At 34.9% G+C, this 23,789-nt stretch overlaps 1 protein-coding gene across 4 annotated transcripts in view; it reads right to left on the reverse strand.

Moving 5' to 3' along the window:
- Positions 1-23,789, reverse strand: part of LOC114365405 (Ca(2+)/calmodulin-responsive adenylate cyclase) — an 87,938-nt gene that overhangs the window by 52,952 nt on the left and 11,197 nt on the right. For all 4 annotated transcript variants that reach the window (XM_028321975.1, XM_028321974.1, XM_028321973.1 and 1 more), the window contains exons 3-4: positions 18,546-18,695; positions 16,704-16,822 (exon numbers count right to left, since the gene is read on the reverse strand). In XM_028321975.1, the coding sequence (XP_028177776.1) occupies positions 16,704-16,822; positions 18,546-18,695 (269 nt within the window). The remainder of the gene's footprint in view (positions 1-16,703; positions 16,823-18,545; positions 18,696-23,789) is intronic.

Genomic DNA, 23,789 nt, shown 5'->3' on the forward strand with positions numbered 1-23,789 from the left:
GCCGGACTAATTGGACAACTTGTAGGATTACTAGTCTTATACACGGGGCACGTTACATAAGCCTGCCTGTCCCTCAATGATAACGTATTCGCTGTTTCCGTCAACTACGTAACTTAGTTTATGTCCTTCTTAACTTAGTTTATGTCCCTATTTGTACTCGAAGTATTTTTTATAACACTGTAATCCTAGTAGTTATTTTATTTATAAAACACGGACACGGTATCAACTATGAATTGCATCATTTCAGGTGATCGTGTCCTGTGATCAGGTTGAAGCATGAAAACTTATATTTTTTCCGAATGTATACCTATTGTTTTTCCAAATTACGATACTTTCAATTACAATACGAACTATTCTGAATTTTGATAAATTCATTTATGAAAAATAAATAAATTTCCAATACAAATTAACAGTTAGTCTTATTTAATAATAATCTGGTAATACTTAGACATTTCTTTTCACTCTTTAGAAATTCTCATAGCTATTCCTAGAACTGGAGTTCCTACTCCTAGAACGAGAATAAGTAATTAGCACACAGTTAGAATTAATGGTGCTACTAATGCCTACTGCAGACGCGAAGGAACGCGTCATTTGGTTCTAAGATAGCTGAAACCGCAGTTTCAATCGTTTGCTATGCTGCATCGTCTGTAGACTGCCTTATTTGTAGTTCCTCTAATTAATAACCGTCTAAAAGACTTGATTTTGTTTTTGTGTCTTTTTCGTAGTTTATTTTTGTTCTTGTATCACATTCTCTTATCATTGTGGCCTACGTCCAGGAAAATAGGTCAAAGTCATAACCGTCAAGACTAAAATAAAAATGATATTTGGTCGCGTCGCGCACTTTTTCTGACGCAAAAATCTTCTCCCTAGTGATAACAGAATAATGAGGGTATAGGAGCAGTAAAAATAAAAAATACTTAATAAAGCATAAAGCTCTTTGTAACACGAAATATTCGATGATGAACAGTAGAATTAGTATAATTTATCATAAACTTATTACTTAGTTAATAAATTACGAAAACCTTCAGGTGTTTTCCCATGACGCGTAAAAGTGATGGCCCATTACCTTTCTAACGACCCTTCGAAAACATCAAAATATAAAATACAATATCAGTAAACCAACTGTAAAACTTGAATAAACAAATATATTAACATTATCCAAGTATTTTATAAACCTAAGATTAGGATTCATTTTTCAATGTCCACATTTCACCTTTTTCTCATTTATTACGTGAAGAAAAGCTAATGTTTGGATAAAACGGTACATCAAGGTAAAATATCAGTAGCATCTTATTGCACTTGTAATAGTTACTATTTTGCAGTATAATAAAAATCTGATGTGCTGACGTCTGTACAAAGTAAAAGCACACTTTTCATCTCATTCACTTGAAAAATAGCATTTATTAGTCAAACAATATCTTTGCATAATCTTTATGAGATTTGGGCTCACGCCAAACAAATGACAAGTGAAGTCATGAACGCAATAGGCATGAGTGCGTTCTATTCTAGATCTGCCTACAGATTGTGCTACAGATGATTTCCTGTATCTTATATAAATAAAAACTAAATATAGCTGTCTCAAAATAAACTGTATACAAATAACTACACTGCGGATAGAGGTGTCAACGACGCAGGTGACGACCTCGCATTTAAAAAAATAAACGTCAATATGCATTTTATTTAGGTACAAAATTTCATAAATTCCATTTTTATTCTAGTGACCTTACATGTCAAGTGTTATTTACGTAAACAAGCCATATTGGTAACAAAAAAGACTGATCTCATCTAATTATAAAACTTAACAAAAACCATTCTCGCAAAAAAACTACACTTAAGTACGAGTAATATGGTATTCCGGTCAGCTGATCGAGCTATGGCGGTAAATAAACAAGTTGATTACACGTAACAAAACAGACGCCAGCCTTCAGCGGTTCAGCCAAAAACAATACAGCGAATTCCGACTCCCACGAAAAGTGCAAACAAACACCAACGACCGGATATTAATTTTTAAACTAAAAACTTCGGAAAAAGTTCGCCGATTCGACCTATGTAACCGTGCATTTCGGAATATTTTCGGGTATCAACGAGTTAAAAAATGAATCATTCATTCATTCATTTTTTTGTCTAAAGTACCTATTTTATTTTTGGCAATAAGTCAAGCTGTGAATTTAACGAATTTAAATTCAGTTGGGAATTGGACAGGGAATTGAACAAACAGCATTATCGTGCTTATTACCTTCGTTAAACCTCTCATTTATCCCATAATATAACTATAATTCTAATTGCAAAACTAAACGTTCTGTAATCCAATTTAAATAAGTTCCTACTTCATTTGTATTTAACATTTTTGTAAATTCGCTAAACGCCGAAAGGGTTTCGTTCAAATATAGCGTGTAGGTACTTAGGCCTTAGCGCATTATTCGACGTTAGATTATAAAGAAAGTCAAAAAGAGAAGTTATGTTTTTCGGGAACGAACAGTAACTCCATTATGGCGCGGGCTAGTTTATTTTTTGTACTTAACGTAAAACATACCCTTTTCGGAGAAAACGTTTGTATTATAAAACCTTGAAGCTACGAAGGATTTTTTCCTCCATCGGTAACAAACAAGATTAGTATAATACCAACGCAAACATGTACTTTACTTAGTACAACTTTGTGAGGTGGCAAATATTGACTAGGCTTAATTCACTAGTACATAAGAAAACTGGCTATTTGGCAGAATAGCGATATTATTTGAATCATAAATCGAGGTCCTTTACTAAGGCAATAAAAACATTAATCATTATGATATTACCTCAACTTATCGTCAGTAAATTAAGTTGAAGTTACTTTTAAACTGGAACATAGGTACGTAACACCCTTAAAAATAAAGAGTTCTAGTTCTAGCATGGAAATCAGAAACTACCACACATTCATTTGACTTTACCTTTTTGTTGCAAAATACTCGTAGCCACAAAGGAAGTTACACATTATAAGTCTATAATATGTATAAGTACCTAACTACCTACATATTAATTTATGTTCTTGTTAACTAACTCAGTCACGATCTAGAGAACATCTAAATGAGTCGAATGATTCACGTGGCTCATCTAAGAACAGCGATGAATCGTACAATGTAAACGGAGTAACAAATAAAGGATTTCAAGTGCATAAACAGAGAGTAGTAATGATAAATTCGGAAAATCTAAATCACTTTGTACACTGTTTACGACAGAGATGATTGAGGGCAAACACGCTCTGGGATTAATTTATGTAAACAGTTCAATTACTACTAACATACCAACATAGATGGCGCTGTGTGAAATTGTCCAAAGATATCCTTAGGTATTCTACAACTTCGGTTTTCCAGTACAGTTATTGTATTTTATTTTATTTTATTTTATTCAGAAAACAAACAGCTTACAAATATATAAATTGCATAGATACAGTGTAGTTGGTCAAAGCCTATAGTTTTCACCTTTATATAACCAAGGGGTATAAAATTTAACAAATTTTAATTATACGTAGAAGCAAAGAGAAAAAAAAAATGGATAGAAAGAAGTTCGAAGAAATTTGACTATATGTCAGGTCGACGTGTCTGACGCGTGAAATCACCTGCAATCAGTTTTCTTACAGCAGTAGGGTTGGTACAAAATAGGTCTACATGCGGGTGAGCGCTAACTATCTCATTGAACCTATTTGCCACCCTACAGAAGAACGAGTTTCGACGGTAGTTCGTGCGAGTCAACGGCAGGTGCAAGCAGGGGCGCTTTCGATTCTGTTTGTTGGGGACTCGTAGTAGTAGTTATGGTTTATCTACCATCGAACTTACTTATAATAAATCGTAAAACTTCATACTTTTAAGGCAAACTCATGGGCACGTATTAGTGGCATGGGCAATAAATATTACGCACCTAATTAATGTGTTGTTTTAAACAACAAACAACATGTTTATACATTAACACTTTTTAAAATTAAAGATACATCAAAGTAAGAAAGTTAAGTAACAGTATACAGACTGGCTCTCTTCTCTGCTCATATCAGAAACTCAATAATAAAAAGTTGTATGGAAGAAATCCCGATGTATTTCATAAAAAGAGAGCTGAACCCTTTAGAATAAATCTAAAGGATTTAACTCTCTTTTTATGAAAATGGATTGTCTAATGATTCCGCATAAAACGCTTTATTGTCGACAAAAGCTTATCCATTTTACTAATAATTCACACAAGTATTTTGCATTTCTAAAGGCCTTCTCATGTTTCTAAATGAAAAGAATTTTTATTCCTCTTTGGGTTAGTAGAACACTAACAAAAACAAGATACACAGACGAAAATGTAAAGAGTAAGGTATTACAACAATAATTGTATGAATCATAATCTACATGGTGTAAGGAACATTTAGCTAACTCTTTACACAGATAACTGTCTGTTACCGTCCCAAATCCGACATCATTATTCTTCTTTCACGGAAAAGAAAACCAAAAGTTTTCGTTCATTTTTTGTTGTACTAAGAGTAAATTACACACTGTTGATCTTGTTAGTTTAACAGATTAAAAAAATATTATCGTGGTTTTTATTAAGTCGACGTATTTTTTTTTTCATATCATAACGATACCCACAAATTAAAGAAAATTAAAATTAAGAAAAGAAAATATTTTGTTGAGGAAAACCTCAGTTTCAATATTGAGATTTATTATCTTAGACTCACCATGATGATGAAATGAGAATTTTAAAAAAGCGTTATTTTCTTGGGAAAGAATAAACGCAGGGTTTCAATTTAGAAGCTTAATTTCCGACTGATCTGACCTTTTAAGGTCTGACAACGTTTCACTTACAACCTGTATATCAGTTGGTCAGTCGTGACTAGGTCTTACACTATCGCTCGTTTCGCTCACGTCAAATATCCAAGCTATTAACGATAAGGTACAAACGAATTATATATCTACGTATTGTATTGTTTTGGTTGATACGTGAGAATCTTGTACAGTCGCTAGGATAACAAACAAACTAAACTTTTTTTTGCAAAACGTGCTTATTTCAGCCAGTGTGTAGCATAATATGCCCTTGTCCATACAATGAAGTTAGACAAAATATGGCAATCTACTTTGAACTTAGATTAATAAAACCTAGATGGATAGTCTTCATACAAACGCTTCGTCAAGAGTGAGGCAAAAATCTTATGTCATTAGTGTCAATTTTGTTGGGGAGTGTAGACAGTGAAGGCGATTTTCCCGAAAGTAGGGAAATTTTTAATACGTTTTTAATTATTTTAAAAAAACAAAACGCATCATGTACTTACTTATTTATTGAATTCAAAGTACCTACCTAATTACAATAAGATAAATCGACTGAAAAGTCTCGATTACTTACTTATGAAATGTAACACTGGTCACTTTCTTTAGTTTTTCTGATGTATTTAGACACCCTTTCACAGCACAAACCGTCTTAATTAATTAAAAGTCGTCGGACGTGTTTACCAATTTTTCACTTTGACAGTTCATGTGACGTTTACGAGTAAGCCATTCTGGCTTACTAAAATCTGCCTCACCTTTCGTGCACTGACTATCTATCTAGGTTTTATTAATCTAAGACTTTGAATTAGATTTGGTCAGTGACAGTAGTATGAGGCCATTCAAATAAAACCTTGAAATTGATGGCCCCTGTTGTATTGTTTATTAATAATACAGCAAAAGTTGACTGCGGTGCATGAATATTTAAGTACTTAAAATAAACAGTTAGTTACGAGTACCTACATCTGAAACAAAACATTAATTCTAGATTAAAAACAAAAAGTCGACTCTTCTGGGTGATAGCATAGGTATTAAAAAGTTAATAGCCATTTTACGACCGTCGTAAAATCGTTCACTTGGATGTTTTCACTGAATCAATTTATACCAAGCCACTTCCCTTCCCTCTACTACAACAACATAGTGGGTGTAACAAAACTACGTTTAATATACTTATTGAATCTACATTGTATAGCAGTTGTATACGTTTCAACTTTCAAGCTTTATTAGCAGTTAAGGAAGAACTAGGCACTTAAAAGAAAAGGTAATGCTTTCTTTACTAGTAACTTTAGAGTTAAGGTTGTATACGCATAGGGTTGCCAGGTGTGATCTTGTCCGGGCAAATATTGTCTTGTCCGACCAGTCCGACTTTTTTTAGGCTTATTATGTGGCTGCCGCGCCAGGCGAAAGTCGAGCCACAAAATAATATCAAACGCACGTCAGAATGTTAGGATGTTGGGCAATCGATGATAATAATACTCATCCGTGACACAATCCGTGAGCTATGACACTAATTGCACCGGCTTTTAGGGTAAAATGTCCGGCCAAATGAAGTACAGAGTCCGGCTTTTGTGTTTTTGGACCTAGCAACCCTATACAGGGTGGAAACGATAAGTGATCTCACTCGATTATTTCTTAACTATACAAGATATCCAAAAACTGGTTACTGATCCTGAAAGTGCTTCACGAGCTCTTTCAAACGATATCAGTAATAGGTTACAGAATTAACTGGATCTATCCGAAAAGTATCGATATCTTGTGTAGTTTAGAAATAATCGAATGAGATCACTTATCGTTTCCACCCTGTATACGCAAGAGTAAGTGCTCGTGTCTTCGGAACGTTAAACAAGTACAAGTAAGTACAACTTTTATAAACTTAAAGCAGGTTAAGAGTTGTACAAGCTGTAGCGGAAACTTACGGCTTAATTAATGTGTAAAAAGTAGAGTAATGGCGGTTAAAGATGGCAGGATACGGATGTTTCTATCCTTTTAATATGTCGTCGTGATTCTATCTTATATTTTATAGGTACTAAGGATATAGGAGTATAAAGGGTTATCAGTTACCATATGGTTTGCTTGCCAAAATAAACTTGCATTTAAAACCAATGTACTCGTAACTACAGGTACGACTAATTTTTGTCAAAGGATAAATAAACTTATGGATAAAACAAATAACGAACATTTTCCCTATTTGTAATTCATGGTTCATATAATTTATTAAAACTAATTCAAATATTTGCCGTACAAATTGAATTAAAGCTTTATACATTAGCGAAAAGCCGCTTAAAGCAGCCCCGTTAACTGGCCATGAAGGTCGGTATTATTTAACGAGCTTATCTCATTACCCAGCTGATTAAGCAAGGTATTATTATGTCATGGGCAATTATTTTTAGCTAAATTTGTATTGATTACTTTAAGAAAGTACACGAAAAATGTCCTTTTTTATTTAATTTTCACGCCTTTAAAATAACTTTGATAGATGGGACGAAAGAGAAAACGTGGACTTTCTTTTGTATCGGCAATTAATTTTAGTATGATCGTGTTTTGAAATTATTTAATCAGAAATCTAGGTCAGTTTCGAGTCTCTTCTAATTGATTTAGATATTGGAATCACAAGCTTGAATCTGAATCTAATTTTGAACGTCGCGTCGTTTTATTATACTTACATGTCTTGATGGGAATTTAACACACCATTTTCAAAACGGGAAGAAAATTCATTTATGTAATGTAATTACTAGCTTTTTAGCCCGCGACTTCGCCGGCGTGAAATTTTGTCTGTCACAGAAAAGCTTTATCGCGCGCGTCCCTGTCTCAAAAACCGGGATAAAAACTATCCTATGCCCTTTCCCAGGACTCAAACTGCATATTTTATATCCATGCCAAATTTCATCAAAATCGGTTCAGTGGTTTAGGCGTGAAAGCGACACAGACAGACAGAGTTACTTAGAGATTACAGGTATGCTCATGGTAATAAATGAAGTGTTTCTGATCGGAAGACACGTGACGCGTGCCACATAACCAAATGTAGCTACTTGTACTGGGTTTAATGGATTTTGGTAAATAAATAAACAGTTTAGTCGAACCTACAACCTATTATTGTCTACTTCCGTGTCATGTCTACTTTACACAACTTCGTCAACAATAATTTACCTCTGTCACGTATATGAGATAGTAACTTTACATTTAATGACAGTTTTATTGTTGTTATGGGGTTTAATTAATAAAGCGCCATGATTATCTTCAGCTTGCTTGTTTATTGCAATCTTACACATGCAAAATATAAATTACAACGGAGCACATCAAAACAAAACTTTTCAGTCGGCCATTTTTCCACAGAGAGTGACCATAGACTTTGAGCTAGCTTTTTAAACTCTAAACCATAAATAAATGTTTAGTGTTGTCATTACTCAACACTCTTCCTCAACATAAACATTTATTTACATATTCATACAGTCCCAAACCTTCAATTAAACTATAGAATACATTTTTACTTAAAGGCTTAGTTAAGATATCAGCTAACTGATTTTTAGAATTAACATAAACAATATTTATCAAATTTTCTTCAACCTTTTGTTTAACAAAATTAAATTTTACATCAATATGCTTTAATCGCTTTATATCACAACCTTTCAACGATTTAATTGTACTCTGGTTGTCTTCAAAAATAGTTACAGTTGGAACATCTACATTTAGGTCATTTAGTAATTTAATCATGAAACAAGCTTCCATTACAGATTCACACAAACTAACATACTCAGCTTCAGTTGTACTAAGTGCAACACTACTTTGCTTTTTAGATTTCCATACAACAGTATTGTTATAAACTTTAAATAAATATCCAGATGTTGACTTTCGATCATTATCTCTAGCAAAATCAGCATCTGCATATCCAACAAGTGGTTCACTTAAGTCATTTTTAGTATAAAGTAATACAAAGTTAATTGTCTTTTTAACATATCTCAATAATCTCTTTAAAGCACGCCAAAGTTCGGCATTACCACAGTTGTAACAATTGAAGGCACTCGAGCTCGTCTCTTTGTTGTTTTCATTAAACTTTTTCTTCTTTTCTTCCTCTGCGAGAAGTCTTTCCATGACTGTGCTCAGTTTCAGGTCTCCCATTGTCTCTAATGCGGTGACTACGCCCTCGTAGCTTTTTGGCATAGATAAAAGTATGTAGTTAATTTTTTCCTCGTCTGACAAAACTGATTCTGCCTCCTCCAACTGAGTGCAGATTTCTTGAATTTTGGTAAAATGTTCTTTCAGTGGTTTGCTCTCTAGATACTTTATTTCGTTCAGCTGTCTTCTCAAAAACAATTTTCCTCTTGTACTTTTTTCTTTGAAGTTTTCCTCTAAGTTTTTGTACATTTTAAATGCACTTTCTTGGCGTACATATTGAAGATGACTATCAGCCACTGCGCTAATTATTAGAGCCTGTGCCCTTGCTTCGAGGCTCTTATTTTCGGCTTTCTTGGAGAAATTTTCGTCAATCACAGCGCCCAGGCAATTTGCCTCATTTAGCATACTTTTCATTCTAAAAGCCCAATTCGAAAATCCTTCCCCATTGAATTGTGCAATGTTATATCTGTTGTCTTTCGAACACGACATGATGACGATGATATTCGTAGATGTAATTTTCGGTACCATAAACCTTTCCAACAATGTCCTCCACTCGTGGATGCGATTGAACTTAATTTCTTGTGACAAATTCTTCTGGGCCCATAACTATTGTTGTTATGGGGTTTAATTAATAAAGCGCCATGATTATCTTCAACTTGCTTGTTTATTGCAATCTTACACATGCAAAATATAAATTACAACGGAGCACATCAAAACAAAACTTTTCAGTCGGCCATTTTTCCACAGAGAGTGACCATAGACTTTGAGCTAGCTTTTTAAACTCTAAACCATAAATAAATGTTTAGTGTTGTCATTACTCAACAAGTTTCGATAAATCAATCGAAAAGGGTAGTTTTCCAGTAGACGAATATTTATAAAACTGTACGTACAGTGACCCAAATATAGTAAAACGCAAAGTAATTAAGTAATATTATCACCATCGATAGAAATAGGACTGATTGATTGACGTTCATTCAGTCGGCGCTATGACCTCACACGGTAGTCGGTCGTACAGTCAGCCTCAAATAGTTCGTGACACCCAAAGTTGACAACACAACCTTATTCCAATTGTAACAAAGACGTGTTGCGAACTTTGGCTTCTTTGGATGTCACGAACAATTTGGCGCTGACTGTACGTAGTGCCTCACTCATTTGGCAGTCACATACATCACGGAATAAAAGCACATCAACATGTTGAGCATCACTTTCTTGGCAAATGAACCGGTCGTCGGTCTGCCAAAGAGAAATTTCTAGTTATTTTTCTGCCGAGCCTACGGACCCGTTGTAATCAATGAAGACGTATCTATTGTGAGCTGGAGTGGAATGGAACACAAAATAAGAAAATAAATAGCGCCAAAACATAAATGAAAAGAGGAAGAATACAGCAAGTATGTTCCACGCCTGAAATACGTGGAAGGTATAAAAGGTTATTGTATAAAAATGTTATTACAAATAACGAAAGTGACGAAACTTTTCTAGAGGATATTTTATGGCTTTTCCATTTTCAATAACTCACAATTGCTTGGATAATAAAAACTGAAGAGTAACAAACGCGCGTTCTTTCAAGTTCTTTTGTAACATTATGGATGCAATGAATTATTGAGTACTGATCATCTAAATAAGTAAACCAAACTGTTCACCTTCACAACCCTTCAGAATTAAATATACATTTAATATAAAGCCAGAGGATAGATACAACTAACAGATTATTCCACTTTGTTCTCCTGGGTGAAAAAAGTGGATTTTTAGTGTCCTCATAATCACCTCGGAATCATTTCACCCAGGTGAGTAATCCGTACTAACTACCATACCATACTAACGACAGATACATTCCACGATACTAAGGCTGAGTTGCACCACCTAACTCTAACAGTAACTTTAACGATAACCGGTTGTGTTTTGTATGGAGTTAAACACATTTTTGACGCTTGTTAAAGTCAATGCTAGATGGTGCAACTCAGCCTAACTAGTCCGCGCAGAAATGCTATGAACTTTCCTCAAACAAAACAAGACCATTCTAACCAAGTACAATGCGTCATAAAGCGTTCACGTGAACCGATAAATTTCACAGTACAGTTAGCAAGCTATACAATAGATTAAAGATAACCTGAGTAAATGGTCGGTTTTAGGGTCCCGCAGTATAATCGCGGGCCCTTCGCTTTAATATTCATCAGTCCATGCTCAACTGCTCACACAAAAACAAAACGGGAGCGTTTGAATGCCTGAAGTAGAGGAGTAATTAAAATGTTTATGCAGGTATTATTTTCAACTGCGTATTCAGCTGTACTCAAATTAATACATGTCGGACTGTGGGACATGTGCATTTGTATATTTTTTTCAAATTCACTCTTATTTTAACTAAATGACACTGTTGTCACAGTGTTTATCTTGTACCGACGCGTTGACTGCACTTTTCAATTAAAACAATATTTTAAGAGCTGACCTCTACGTTTTATATCATCATAATATTCTGATGACGAAAGTCGTAAATTCAAGAAAATAACAGTGAATGCAACTTTTTATAGTCTCATCTTAGTAATCATTGTAATCGCTGGGAAATAAATGGCTGGTAAACATCCTATTGTTCTTCATTGATTTAAGACTTCTTCCTAATTCGCATTGCCTATGACACAGTTTATTCCGGTGTCGTTTAGTACTAAAATGAAGCAACTCATTTATTGATTTTACAAAAAAATACAACATTGTTAAGTAGGTATCAAGTGCAAATTGTAATCAGGACTATTTTAAGACAAGAAGTAAATAGAAGCCTAGGAAAATATTAAAATACTTAAGACAACGAATATGCAAATTTATTGAATTTACAATCCCATTCATAGCACCTGAGCATTCTCCCAGAATAGACAATATTGATTAATTAATTCAAGTATAATCATAAATTAACGCATAATCTATTACATAAATATATTTCGACCAAAATCGTTATAAGGATCTGGAGAAACGATGGATTCCACCCATTCATCATTTTTTGTAACGAGGCGATAAACACCAATCTATCTCTAGCCTGAACGGTTCCGCATATTAGGCATAAAAATATAACAAACACACAGTTATGTAGTTACGTCATTGATAAAAATATTAAGTAAAACTTTGGTGTACCTTTGGCAAATATCGACTATGACTCGATGTGTTAAACCATTAAGCTAATCTGAGTACATAGATCGCATTTTAGCATGCCAGCGCAAATGAAACGTCTTTTGTCAATGTGTGACCTTCCAATAATCATGTATCAATAATAAATAAATAAAAGAAGAAGATAACACCGTGCTTTTTAAGTGTTTCTGGTCTCGCGTATCGGCGACCTAATTTGCAACACAATAAAATGTATGAATATAACAATAACATTACGCGATGTTATTTTTAAAGCAATAATATAATTGGAAGTTTATCGGTCTCGAGGCCAACGATCTCGGTGAATACTTTATGGTCATACGAGCATACATAGATTTTGCATGTTACCGACCCAAATCCGACCCATATTGCCACTGATCCGTGCGCTAGGTCAGCGAAGCTTAAGTTTAATATTGGAAATCAAAGCCGATCGAGTCAAATAAAGTTTTTATTACTAAATTCCAAACAAAAACACGATTGCTCTAAAAATTCCACTATAAACCGATTTGTATTGATTTTCCGTCGTTAAAATTGTAATAGATAATTGAATGATGATAATATAATTACAGGCTCAATGTAGTTCTGTTAATGAGCTCTTTGCACAAGACGCTTTGATTGTGTCTGTAAGTAACACCGATCCAGTATTAACGACCCGATTATACAATCGGGGAACTGTAATATTTCGTCACGTATCCATTAGCGTTAGTAGCTAGTTAGTAGTATCGCTTGAATTCTAGTTTCGCACGAACAACTTCGTCTTTGATAAATGGCTCGCATCTCGTCGCCAGCTGACACCGACAGCTGGGATCCTAATACATCTGATCGGGTGAAGTTTAGTGAACTTGCTGCCGATGCTCACGTCTACGAGCCGAGCAATTAGTGACAGATAACAGCATTAATCTTAATGACAAAACCGTTTACCGTAGCCGGCAATGATAATGACAATTTGTACGAGCGACGGTACGAACTAATAACGCAATTTTGACACGTTATCAACGAACGTACTCGTCTCCGCCATGTCTGGAATACGAATAACAAAAATCAATGTGTTTATTAATGGTTTGTATCTGATTTATGGATCCACAAACCATTTATCTGAGAAGCCTTTGATGTCAAATTGTCTGTCTAACCGTTGAACCGCCGCACACGTGCTCCAACGAGCTTACTCTGTATACTTAGTGGAACACAAACAAGCATTTAATTTCAGCGAATTAAAGGACGACGCCAAACAATTTGTTACAATAATTACTTGATTTCGCACAAGAAGTACCTATTATGGTTGAAGACAAAGGTTTATTAATAAGTCTTTGTAAAACAATATTAGCACGTAATCACCACATTTTTCCGAGAGAAAAAATGCTAACGATGAAATGTTTCAGAAAATTCACGGCACTAATTAGGACTTTAATTTGAATATTTATTCGTAGTAAATAATATTGATACAGAAAGTTCGCTGAAACTCTCAGACGAACCTTCATTTCGTATGCAAACAATTTTTTGGTAGAGCGGGCACGGAGGAGACGAGTGCCTAATTTTTGTGGACCCATCACGGTTGGTGACAGATTTGAGGGTGCTATAAAAATACACCATAATGAAGAGAGATGAAACGAGCTCATTGTTAGAGCAAATATTAATACTTAAACTGAAAAACACTTTTACATTCACTTACGTATTAAGTGACTTTTATGTTTTGATATGATGAGTTGTCACATGTCCTTTTCACTATTCTTCTTTATCTTTATTAGAATTGCTGTCAATAATTGTCTTTCGTAACGTGATTATATTTAATTAACGCACTGACAGTAATCCTGACAAAGCGACATGGATATTCTTAATTAATTCTGGCCCCACATCTTGATAATCTTTAATGACATCTCGATAATGAATAGAAACTAATCAACATGTCATCGACAGGCATATAAAAAAAAACCGACTCCAAAAAACCTACACTAAAACGTAGAAAAATAATTAGTAATTACCTACTTATTTATTAGGACGAATTATTAATATTTATGTAGGTATACCATGATTGATACTTCTGGAGTCGGTGCCAAGATTATGAAACATGTCAAGTTTGCCTGCACCGACTCCAAAAGTATCAATCATGGTATACCTACATAAATATTAATAATTCGTCCTAATAAATAAGTAGGTAATTACTAATTATTTTTCTACGTTTTAGTGTAGGTTTTTTGGAGTCGGTTTTATTTTTTTTTATAAAATTTTACTTATTTCTTGCTTTTTAGTTAACTAATTATTACCTTGATGTTACCACTGAAGGTAGGCAGTACACTGAGACCAAAAAAAATTGGTTCATAATCGGCGGAAATATTGCGTATAAAAAAGTTCATCCCCAATTTTCCACCCTTGGGGGTGAAATATTTTCTTCAAATTCGCATGAAACCACCCTTTTGATAATACCTATTCAACAAAAAAATAATCGTTCAAATTGGTTTATAATCAGCGGAGATATTGCGTATAAAAAAGTTCATCCCCAATTTTCCACCCTTGGGGGTTGTTTTTTCTATTATTAAATTTAAATGGGACCACCCTTGAGGTATTACCTATACGCCGAAAAAAGATTTGTTCAAATCGGTTCATAATTGGCGGAGTTATCGCGTAACAAACATAGAAAAAAAAAAAAACATACGGGTCGAATTGAGAACCTCCTCCTTTTTTGAAGTCGGTTGAAAAGTCACAGTTGCCTTGTCGATAACATAATAACGGCAGATTAACTTTACTTTGATTGATGTGAATTTTATAGTGATCATTTAAATTATTACGTTATCAAAACTATATTAAAATATTCTGGGAAAATAAATATTGTTACGAGCACAATAATTACATATAAGTAATAAATAAATTCAGTAAAGTAGTGAGTGATGCTTCCCTTGTCCACAGAAATACACAAAATTGTATTTTGCGTTTTATGGTAGAGAAATTATAAATATTTTAAAATTTCGATTTAACCACTGAATAGGGCGTATAAATTATTTTACTACAAATAGAAATTGTTTTCCATCGTTCTCGAATTCATATTGAGCATAAAAAGGATTCAACATTTCACTCAAACGACTCATTAAATTACGAATTGTAGAGTAATTACAAGAAGTCTGTAGCCGTGATTGAGTCTGCAACTTGCGAAAGCCGCATCGAATCGAGTCAAGCCCAATTTGGAGTGAGTCCAAAGCCGCGAGATAAGATACGGCCATTAAATTATCAAATAGCAAGGAACAGGCCACCGCAATTAGGTTCGTTCGATTCAGCCAAATGATGTCCACTGCTGGACAAGCTGGACTGGAAAGCTCTTACTTTTACCAGATCGTCGGCCCATCTAGTGGTAGACCTGCCCACACTACACCTTCCGGCCCCATATCGACACTCAAACAATTAGACAGTTGACAAATATTTACCAATAATTCTTAGGCCCAACTTTTCTAAAAATAATATATTTTAACACTAAAAGCCCAATTAGTCGTCAATTAAGCGTAAAATTAGATTTTAGTTGCTTAGAACTTTAATAATGGTTACTCAATTTAGCTGTCAAACAAGTGATAGATTCCCATTTCTGTTCAAGAACGATGGTCGAATCGCGTTTTCACCGTTCATAAAAGGTCTTTTGACACTAAGTGACTGACATACGTGTTATTGTTGTATTAGCTTTAAACTTCTTTTTATTGCGTCTTCTACGCTTTTTCTAACGATATCAGCTATCACACTATGTCTGTGACGCAACTCATAGCTGTCAAATTCTATGGAGATATCACACCGTACTTACGCCAGCTATGTGCCAGAGAATTCATTCGATGACATGACAACTTGTTTACTCTCGTTCGTACACTCAACTCTCATTGTGTATAATTAATCAACACGCAAGTGCCAGTGCGCTAAAGATTGTAAAAAATAGTATCAATTTTTATTTTTTTATTACTTTTTATTCGATGTAAAGTGCATGAACGGCCATGAATGAACCGTGTTGGACAACTATTGCAAATTGCATTCTAAACCACAGATATCCGTAACCGTAACCGAAACTTTCGGATATCCGAAATAAAAAAATATCCGTAACCGTAACCGAAACCGGTATAATATTATTCCTATATCCATAACCGTGTCCATCACCGAAACTACATATGCATAACATCCCTACTTTTAAGTACGAGTATTATGCAAGCACAGCTCACGGCTGTTATGGCTTGAGCTTTAATACGTAGGCCGTATACGGACGGTCCAGTTTACCTCAACATATCAAAAACTCCTTTAACCGGTCATGGACACCTAACCGTTAACTTTTAGTACGTGGTTTTTTAGGAAAATATTTATAGTCGACTGTCTAAAAGGAAATGTCTTTTGCTGTAACACCTACGCAAAGTAACGAGTAAACACAGTCATCAGTTCATCACACATGTTCGTTAGAATCGCATCGCACCGAGGACGGATGTGGAATCAACATAAATAGAATTTCAAATCAGTTTTTTTGTTTTTCCATATTATTCAAGAGCGTTGCAGTAGAGTTTTTAATAAAATGTAGAGAAATATGCGAACATCGGGCCTCTCCAAACTCTGACCAGTGAAGACTGTAGGCCAAATCCTTCCTCTAGTACCTATGTATTAAAGAGGGTCCTCCTACTGCAGTAGATATGATGATGAAGATGATGAATGATGATGATAGTGATATTATTTAAGACTTACCTGACTTGCTCGTGCTTCTGGATGTAAATCTTGTGGAACTGCCCCTCGACGGGCGATATGATGTCGTTCTTCATCTCCATGGCTACATGCTGCGGCAGCACTGATAGCAGCAAACGTTCCTGTATCACAATACAGGGTGTTATTAAAATGAGTTTCAACTAACTAGCAACAAACCACGTTGTTTTAATTTGCAATGGCATTTCTATAACGTTTTACAATTATTATTAGTCACGTAGGTACTGATAACAACTTTGGTTACGTGTTATACTAGTTTAGCTACTTCTATTAGTATTTCCAACGTTTACCTTAAAATACAGTCGAGTTAAGAAACCTCTATTTTTAACCGAAAATAGAAACATGTTGGCGTGTACCCAAAAATCATCCTTATCAATACATCCGAGGTTATCTCTTACATTGGTTGCTAAAACCATTTAGCTGACTCAAAACGTAACTAATTTGTTTCCGATAAGATCTACATAATATTGGTATTAAAACAGATGTAAGTAATACGGATTCAACTGCTATTACAATATGAACGACAGCACAGTAAACTAAATGTAATCTTACGTAGTTCTAATAAGTTTGATTTTGCTACAATGTCCAATTGAGCTGGCGACTGTACTTTGAACAGATAATTTGGCATATTTGTGTTCCACAAAAACTTTTAACTGCTTGTAGTAATAAAGCAAATTACATTCATGAATTATAAAAATTATATCTTGGAACCAGGAGTCCGCATAGCTCTGGCAAATAAGTGTAACGTATGAGGCTTAATTACCATGCTTTTATGATTTTGATGTAGCTGCCTGATGGCACAGTATAAATTAGTACGCAGTATTACATATAAAAGTAAAAGTAAAAAGTATTTTATTTGCCAACAAAAAGTTTACAAAAAGTTTTTTCTTCTAACGGCTGCAGCACTAAGCTGTGCTTGTATGACAAACAAATAAATAATATCATAATTATGTAATATAGGTAAGTATCGGTCCAGGGAGCAGTCAGTGGGTGTAGGTAGCCTTAGTAATATTTCGAGCAGCCGTGTTGGTAATCCCACATTATTTCAAGGACACTGTCCAGACAAAATACTGCTTACTTATACTGTGGCAATTCGTTTGAAACACATCCCACGTCACCGTAAAGACCAGCTAATTGAAATGCGCTGCGTTACGCCATTAAACCACTAATAGCTGACGAGAGAGCATTCGGAGCAGAAGTCCAATGAATTGCTGCACTTTATGCATTTGTAATGAACAACCACTGCGCTGTACTGTTCTTAATTGTCTAATTAGCTGTCAATGAGTTGGTGAATGAGATGTGTCAATGGATGGTGTGGCAAAACCAATAGTTACATATTATTCAAACAAGACGTCATTTGTGTTAAGCCCGTATTCACAAACATTATTATGAGGTCTCACAGTGCGCACAGGGTCATAGAGCTCTATTCAACGCTGTGCGTTCGATTTGCTGCTTCACTTAAGCAAGCATCGTTTGTGAATACGGGCGTTAGATACGTGGTTAAAACCAGTCAGAGTGGCTGTGTTTGAGAAAATTCTTAACAGCCTTTGCTTCAGTGAATCATACATTTAATCTCGGTAATCTCAACGTTACACTTTACATCATAAAACAGTCATACAATGCTGTTTTGACTAATTTATTTACATACCTCTTTCCCACACTAAATCACAGCAAAAACCACATTTTATTTCGAAGTGACAAAACATTTATTAGCTGAAGCTTAGTTAGTTGATGCGTTGCGCTCGTCAACTGTTTACCAATGAGGATTTTAATAACATTTGAAAACGTCTCAAAATGTCAAAAATCTAAAAAACAGTAAACATTTACCAGTTTCTCATTCTCATCCTCCATGTCCAGCCTCGCTGCGATGCAGTTCCGCGTGTCCAAGAACGCTCGTCGCTGCGCCGTCTCCATCAAGGAATGCATCAGCGCTCCCACCACGTTCACGCACACGAAAACCACCACGTTCGCCACCATCTGCCAACAACGTAAGAACTATAATCCCTTGACGTTGTCAATGTACAGTCGTCAACACTACAAAATGATGAACAACTACAATGGATTTTTCACCCACACGAATATCACCATGTTTGCCATTATCTGTCAACAACATTAGAGCTATAATCCCTTGACGTCAATGTATGGAACACCACAAAATTAACCCAATGGATTTTGAACTGGATGAGATTAAAAATTAAGTTCTAAATTGACTGCTCTTTAATAATTGGAGTTGGCGCTCTCTAAATTCCAGCAGAAAAAAAAGAAAATCTGCGTTCCTTTTTTGACTTCAAAATTTCAAATGTAGCGAATGGAACACGACGAATTTCCTCAATGGATATTGAACTGGATTGTGTTTAAATGTAGGTTCTAAATTGATTGATCTATGACTTATTGTTTAGGTAAAAACTGTACTATACTAAGCGGAACAAAAGAAGAATCTATCTATCTGGGTCCATGATCCAGTTATTGTTTGACTTCAGTGTCTGGGAAAGCTCGCCCCATCATAAATCACGTCATGACGTTATCTGAATTCTCTCCGGGTTAAATTGTGACAATTGAATTATGAAAATTAATTTTCTAGAGCTAGTTCGACCTTCGGCCTGATCGTCACTTACCATCAGGTGAGATACAGGCCAAGAGCTTCCTCGTTGTGGATAAAAAAAAAGTTTTATCTGGATGTCAAAGGAAGCAAAAAAAAACGCCTATTAGTTTGACGTAAGGTATCTAGTTAATTTAATTACTTAGGTAGGTACATACCTACATAAAATTGGGTAAATAGAACGTTACATAATAAACAACAATAGTGCGAATGAGATCTAGGCTAAACAAAACATGAATGCTAATAAATTGAATAACCTTATTATAAAAAGAAAATAATATAATGAGTAAGTAAATAGGCCGCAATAAATTGAGCTCGACGTACTCATATTATGTGCACAGCCGCCTCAGCTGACCTCTCAAAGACGACACTTTCCTTGCTTGTAAACCAAAAAGAATAAAATTTATATTGCTGACATAACAGCTATAAAGTCATCTCTCCAGATACTAAATGAATAATTTTATTGCCAATAAATTTTAACAACATTGATGTATTCGATTATTGAGTCGAGCAGTTTAAGAAGTAAAATGTACGCAATCAAGACCGAATAAATAAACCATCAAATAAGCATTTCTCACAATGATAAAATATTATTTTGTACAATTTATGATTATAAAATATGGTTTATTATGATTAAAACAGGTCATGCTCTTAAGCGATCCTTACGTCCGGTAGAGAACTGAAATTAGATGAAATGGTGATTTATGGTAACTTTAGACAAAAATTATATAATAAACTGTTAAATAAAGATCTAGCAGAAAAAGTAGTGATCAATAAATTACATAAGACCGTACTTAATACTGTATGTAGCACAGTTCAAGAGTTTCTGCAGGACCTAAGTACGAATAATGGCGGCTGCCCAAAATTAATAGGGCATACCACAAAATAACCTGGCTAATGAGTTGCCGGCCCGGGACAATTAATTAGTGCCCTGTCTTTACTTATGAGAGGAATTAGGACAAAAAGTGTACCCTGTCCACTAGTAGGCTCACAATTGTTGGATGTTGTAGGGTAAAAGCACCGGTTTTGGTCAAGTCTTACACCTTTTTTGGCAACTCTTATTTTCAGTAAAAGTAAATATTCTTTATCTTTAATTTTATTTCACTATTTATGAAGTCGTTTTTAATTTTACAGTATTATTGATACTCATTTTAATTTTAAGTGGTCAAAAAAGATACTACCCAATACTATTGATTCACGAGAACGTTACTGTCCACCGTAAAATGTAATTTTCAGAACGCTAGCAATTCACGTGCGTATAACAAATAAAATCGTTCCCGAATGTTGAAACAAAGCAATTACTATTCAATGGGCACAAAATTGAAATAAAGACCTGAATTTAAATAAGTCCGCGGCCAAAGTGACTTTTTTCTGATTCGATAATTCGTTGTGGAATAAACTAATAATGGAATGTTCCAGGATTTTAACGTTAACAAAATTATTAAGAACACGTTAAAAGATGCCATCTCATTTTATATGAATATAGGTCTTCTAATCATACAATTTGTTTTGTGTCTATAAAACACTACATTTAGATACGTAATGTATGTTTTTGTTAACGTAAGTCATCTAAATTTATGTGAAAGCACTGCTATTTAGAATTTCTAAAAATAAGTCGGCATTGAATCTTTGACAATTAATTAACTATCCTAATAAAAGTTGCAGAATATACACAAGATTCACACTTTTATGCCTACCGGCGAATTTATAACGATCAGTCCAACGTCAAAATCAGTCAATTTAATGGCACGCTCATTAATAATAATTACAATCAAATGCTCGCCGTGAGGTGAACACCCACAAACAATATTGACACAAACGAAATGTTCGGCAAATAGCGCCATCCATCAATGCTGCGTAAATTACCTGTCAAATGAAACAACCGATTCCCTTTAACTGATACTGTTTAGATAAGTATACATAGTTGGGTAACATAGTATTACTTTTTTTTTATTTAAGTACAAAAGGACAGTGCCAATCCATGTATGGAAGTTGGACCAAGTGCTGCCCAGAATGAAACTATAGTGCATTTTGTTCCTCAGGCCAATACTAATTTGTAAACCGGAGCGCACTGAAATCTATCCCTGGAGTTAAGAGAAAAAAAGAGTTTTGTTTTGAATTATTTACATACAAAATATCATCTATGTATACCTACTACGCATAAGATTTCGCGATTTTGTCATTAAATAACACTCGCTATGTTGAACTTAACCATACTGCATCCGTACACCTTACTTTAGTACGACTTCGACATTATTTATAAGCGATCAAGCGCTGTTTCAGTAGTTTAGTTAGTTGACCGAAATTAATTATTTCCAAAATGGAGCAAGAAGTTTTAGCTTACAATAACTTCAATAATCGATTGTAATACACCAATAAATTGATTTTTCGCAAGGATAGAGAACTAAAACTTCTTGCTTCATTTGGAAATAATGATTTTTGTCAACTAACCAAACTATTGCAACAGCGTTAGATCGCTTCTAAAGAATGTCTAAGTCGCACTAAAGTAAGGTGTACGGATGCAGTATGGTTAAGTTTAACATAGCGAGTGTTATTTAATGCCAAAATCACGAAATCTTATGCGTAGTACGTATATATCGATGATATTTTGTATGTAAATAATTCAAAACAAAACTCTTTTTTTCTCTTAACTCCAGGGATAGATTTCAGTGCGCTTCGGTTTATACATTAGTATTGGCCTGAGGAACAAAATGCACTATGGGTTGATTCTGGGCAGCACTTGGTCCAGACCCTGGCACTATCCTTTCTTAACGATATAGAGCAATCTCCCAGAGAACCTTAGGATTAAGCACATGTAAGAGTAGTCCAAATACACATGTATAAGCTGAATTTTTATGCACAAAGTTGCGTCGAATAATCAAAGTAAACATACCTAAGTATACCGATTGACTTTCTCTTATGAAAGATAGGTTATTCATTAGGTTAACCTTTAACATCTCACGTAAATAATTAAATTTATAATCATATTATTCAGTAAGATAGATGAAGGGGGTAAAACGGGATCCACGCGTACGAAGTCGCGGGCGGCCGCTAGTCATATTCATAAAAGCTTAACCCCGTAAGTTTTACATAAACTTATGTCCAGCAAACTGCCGTAATTACTCGTACTTTTCGAATGGTGGGTTGTCCACACCCTCATGCTGGAAACTCAATTAAAACACGGAAACTCGCCCTTTGAGTCGGCGCCACCACTCCTCATTTTTGTAATACACACCGGGGATTTCAATTTCCTAACAGACGTTGGTACATCTAGCTAAACACTTGTGTCTTGTGTGGTCGTAATAGGTGTTATTTTGGAACAAAAATGTAGTCTAATTTGCCGACAGGAGTACTTAATCGCAATAGGAACGTTACGATCGAATATTACACAGAATAAAATCTCTGAGTAAATATAAGAAATGAAAATATGTTTTGCTGGTTGATAAATTGATTGATAACAGACACGTCCCTAGTGAGTGAATAACATAATTAAAATAAGCTTACTTAATCCTTTAAAAAAATCTTATTAAATGTATTCAATAAATTGTATTCTCTTTTTCGTTTTTTTTGTAATTGATAAAACTCAAATTAAACCAAAGAAAAATGTTTCCACAACCGTTCTACCTACTTAACCGTTAAAATCCCCAATTTATCCGTTCTCATTCATATCAAACAACTCTAATTCTCGCGACCGACTCGGAACAAAAAAGGCTTCGGATGAACGCGACCCACTCGAGCTCTCGACTCCAATTTTAACGATTTAACTGAAAACGACCGACTGCGCACTTGGTTTAATGAACTTATTATACGTGTAATCTAAAAGATTGAGCTGGGAGACGATTCTTTTTGATATTATAGAACCGCCATGTAACTTGATGTTACTTGAATGGGAAATACCTATTTAATATCTTTGGGTTTCTGCTAAAATGCTACAAGAATTTCAAGCATAGGATATTAACAATTCTCATGCAATTTTGTCTTTGAATACAAACTAGTAACCAAAAACCTTCAGAAGCACATGGATCAAAGCAGGTGCAAGCACCTCAATAAAAAAAATCGTTCAATTAAAAGGAATTCTTATTTATCTCTTTTGCTGCAGGGATCCATCCTTAATCATTATGAGTAAACAGAAACATTGTCCAGTGACTAAGTTTCTCGCACTGACTTAATCAGATCGCACGACTAACATAAAAGCAAAAAGGAATCGCTCGTGTGCTGTGTCACGCACGCGCCTTGGATGGATAGTGATCTGCGCTCATCCAGCTAGCGGTTAATTCCTCTTATTGAGTCACAGTCTGAGCGGCGTTTAATTTATTTATAGTGTTTATGCGGTAGGCAGTGAGGCGTGCATTATCCAGAGTTATGCAAATCAAATTCGAGTTGTCCACCGCCCGCGTTGAAACCTGGTCGCCCCCGCGTTTTGACTCATCGACAAATTATACTAAACTCACGCTCCCAAGATTTACATACCT

The sequence above is a fragment of the Ostrinia furnacalis genome, unplaced genomic scaffold (assembly GCF_004193835.3).
Source record: "Ostrinia furnacalis isolate ACB-3 unplaced genomic scaffold, ASM419383v2 OfSCF7587, whole genome shotgun sequence".
NCBI lineage: Eukaryota > Metazoa > Arthropoda > Insecta > Lepidoptera > Crambidae > Ostrinia > Ostrinia furnacalis.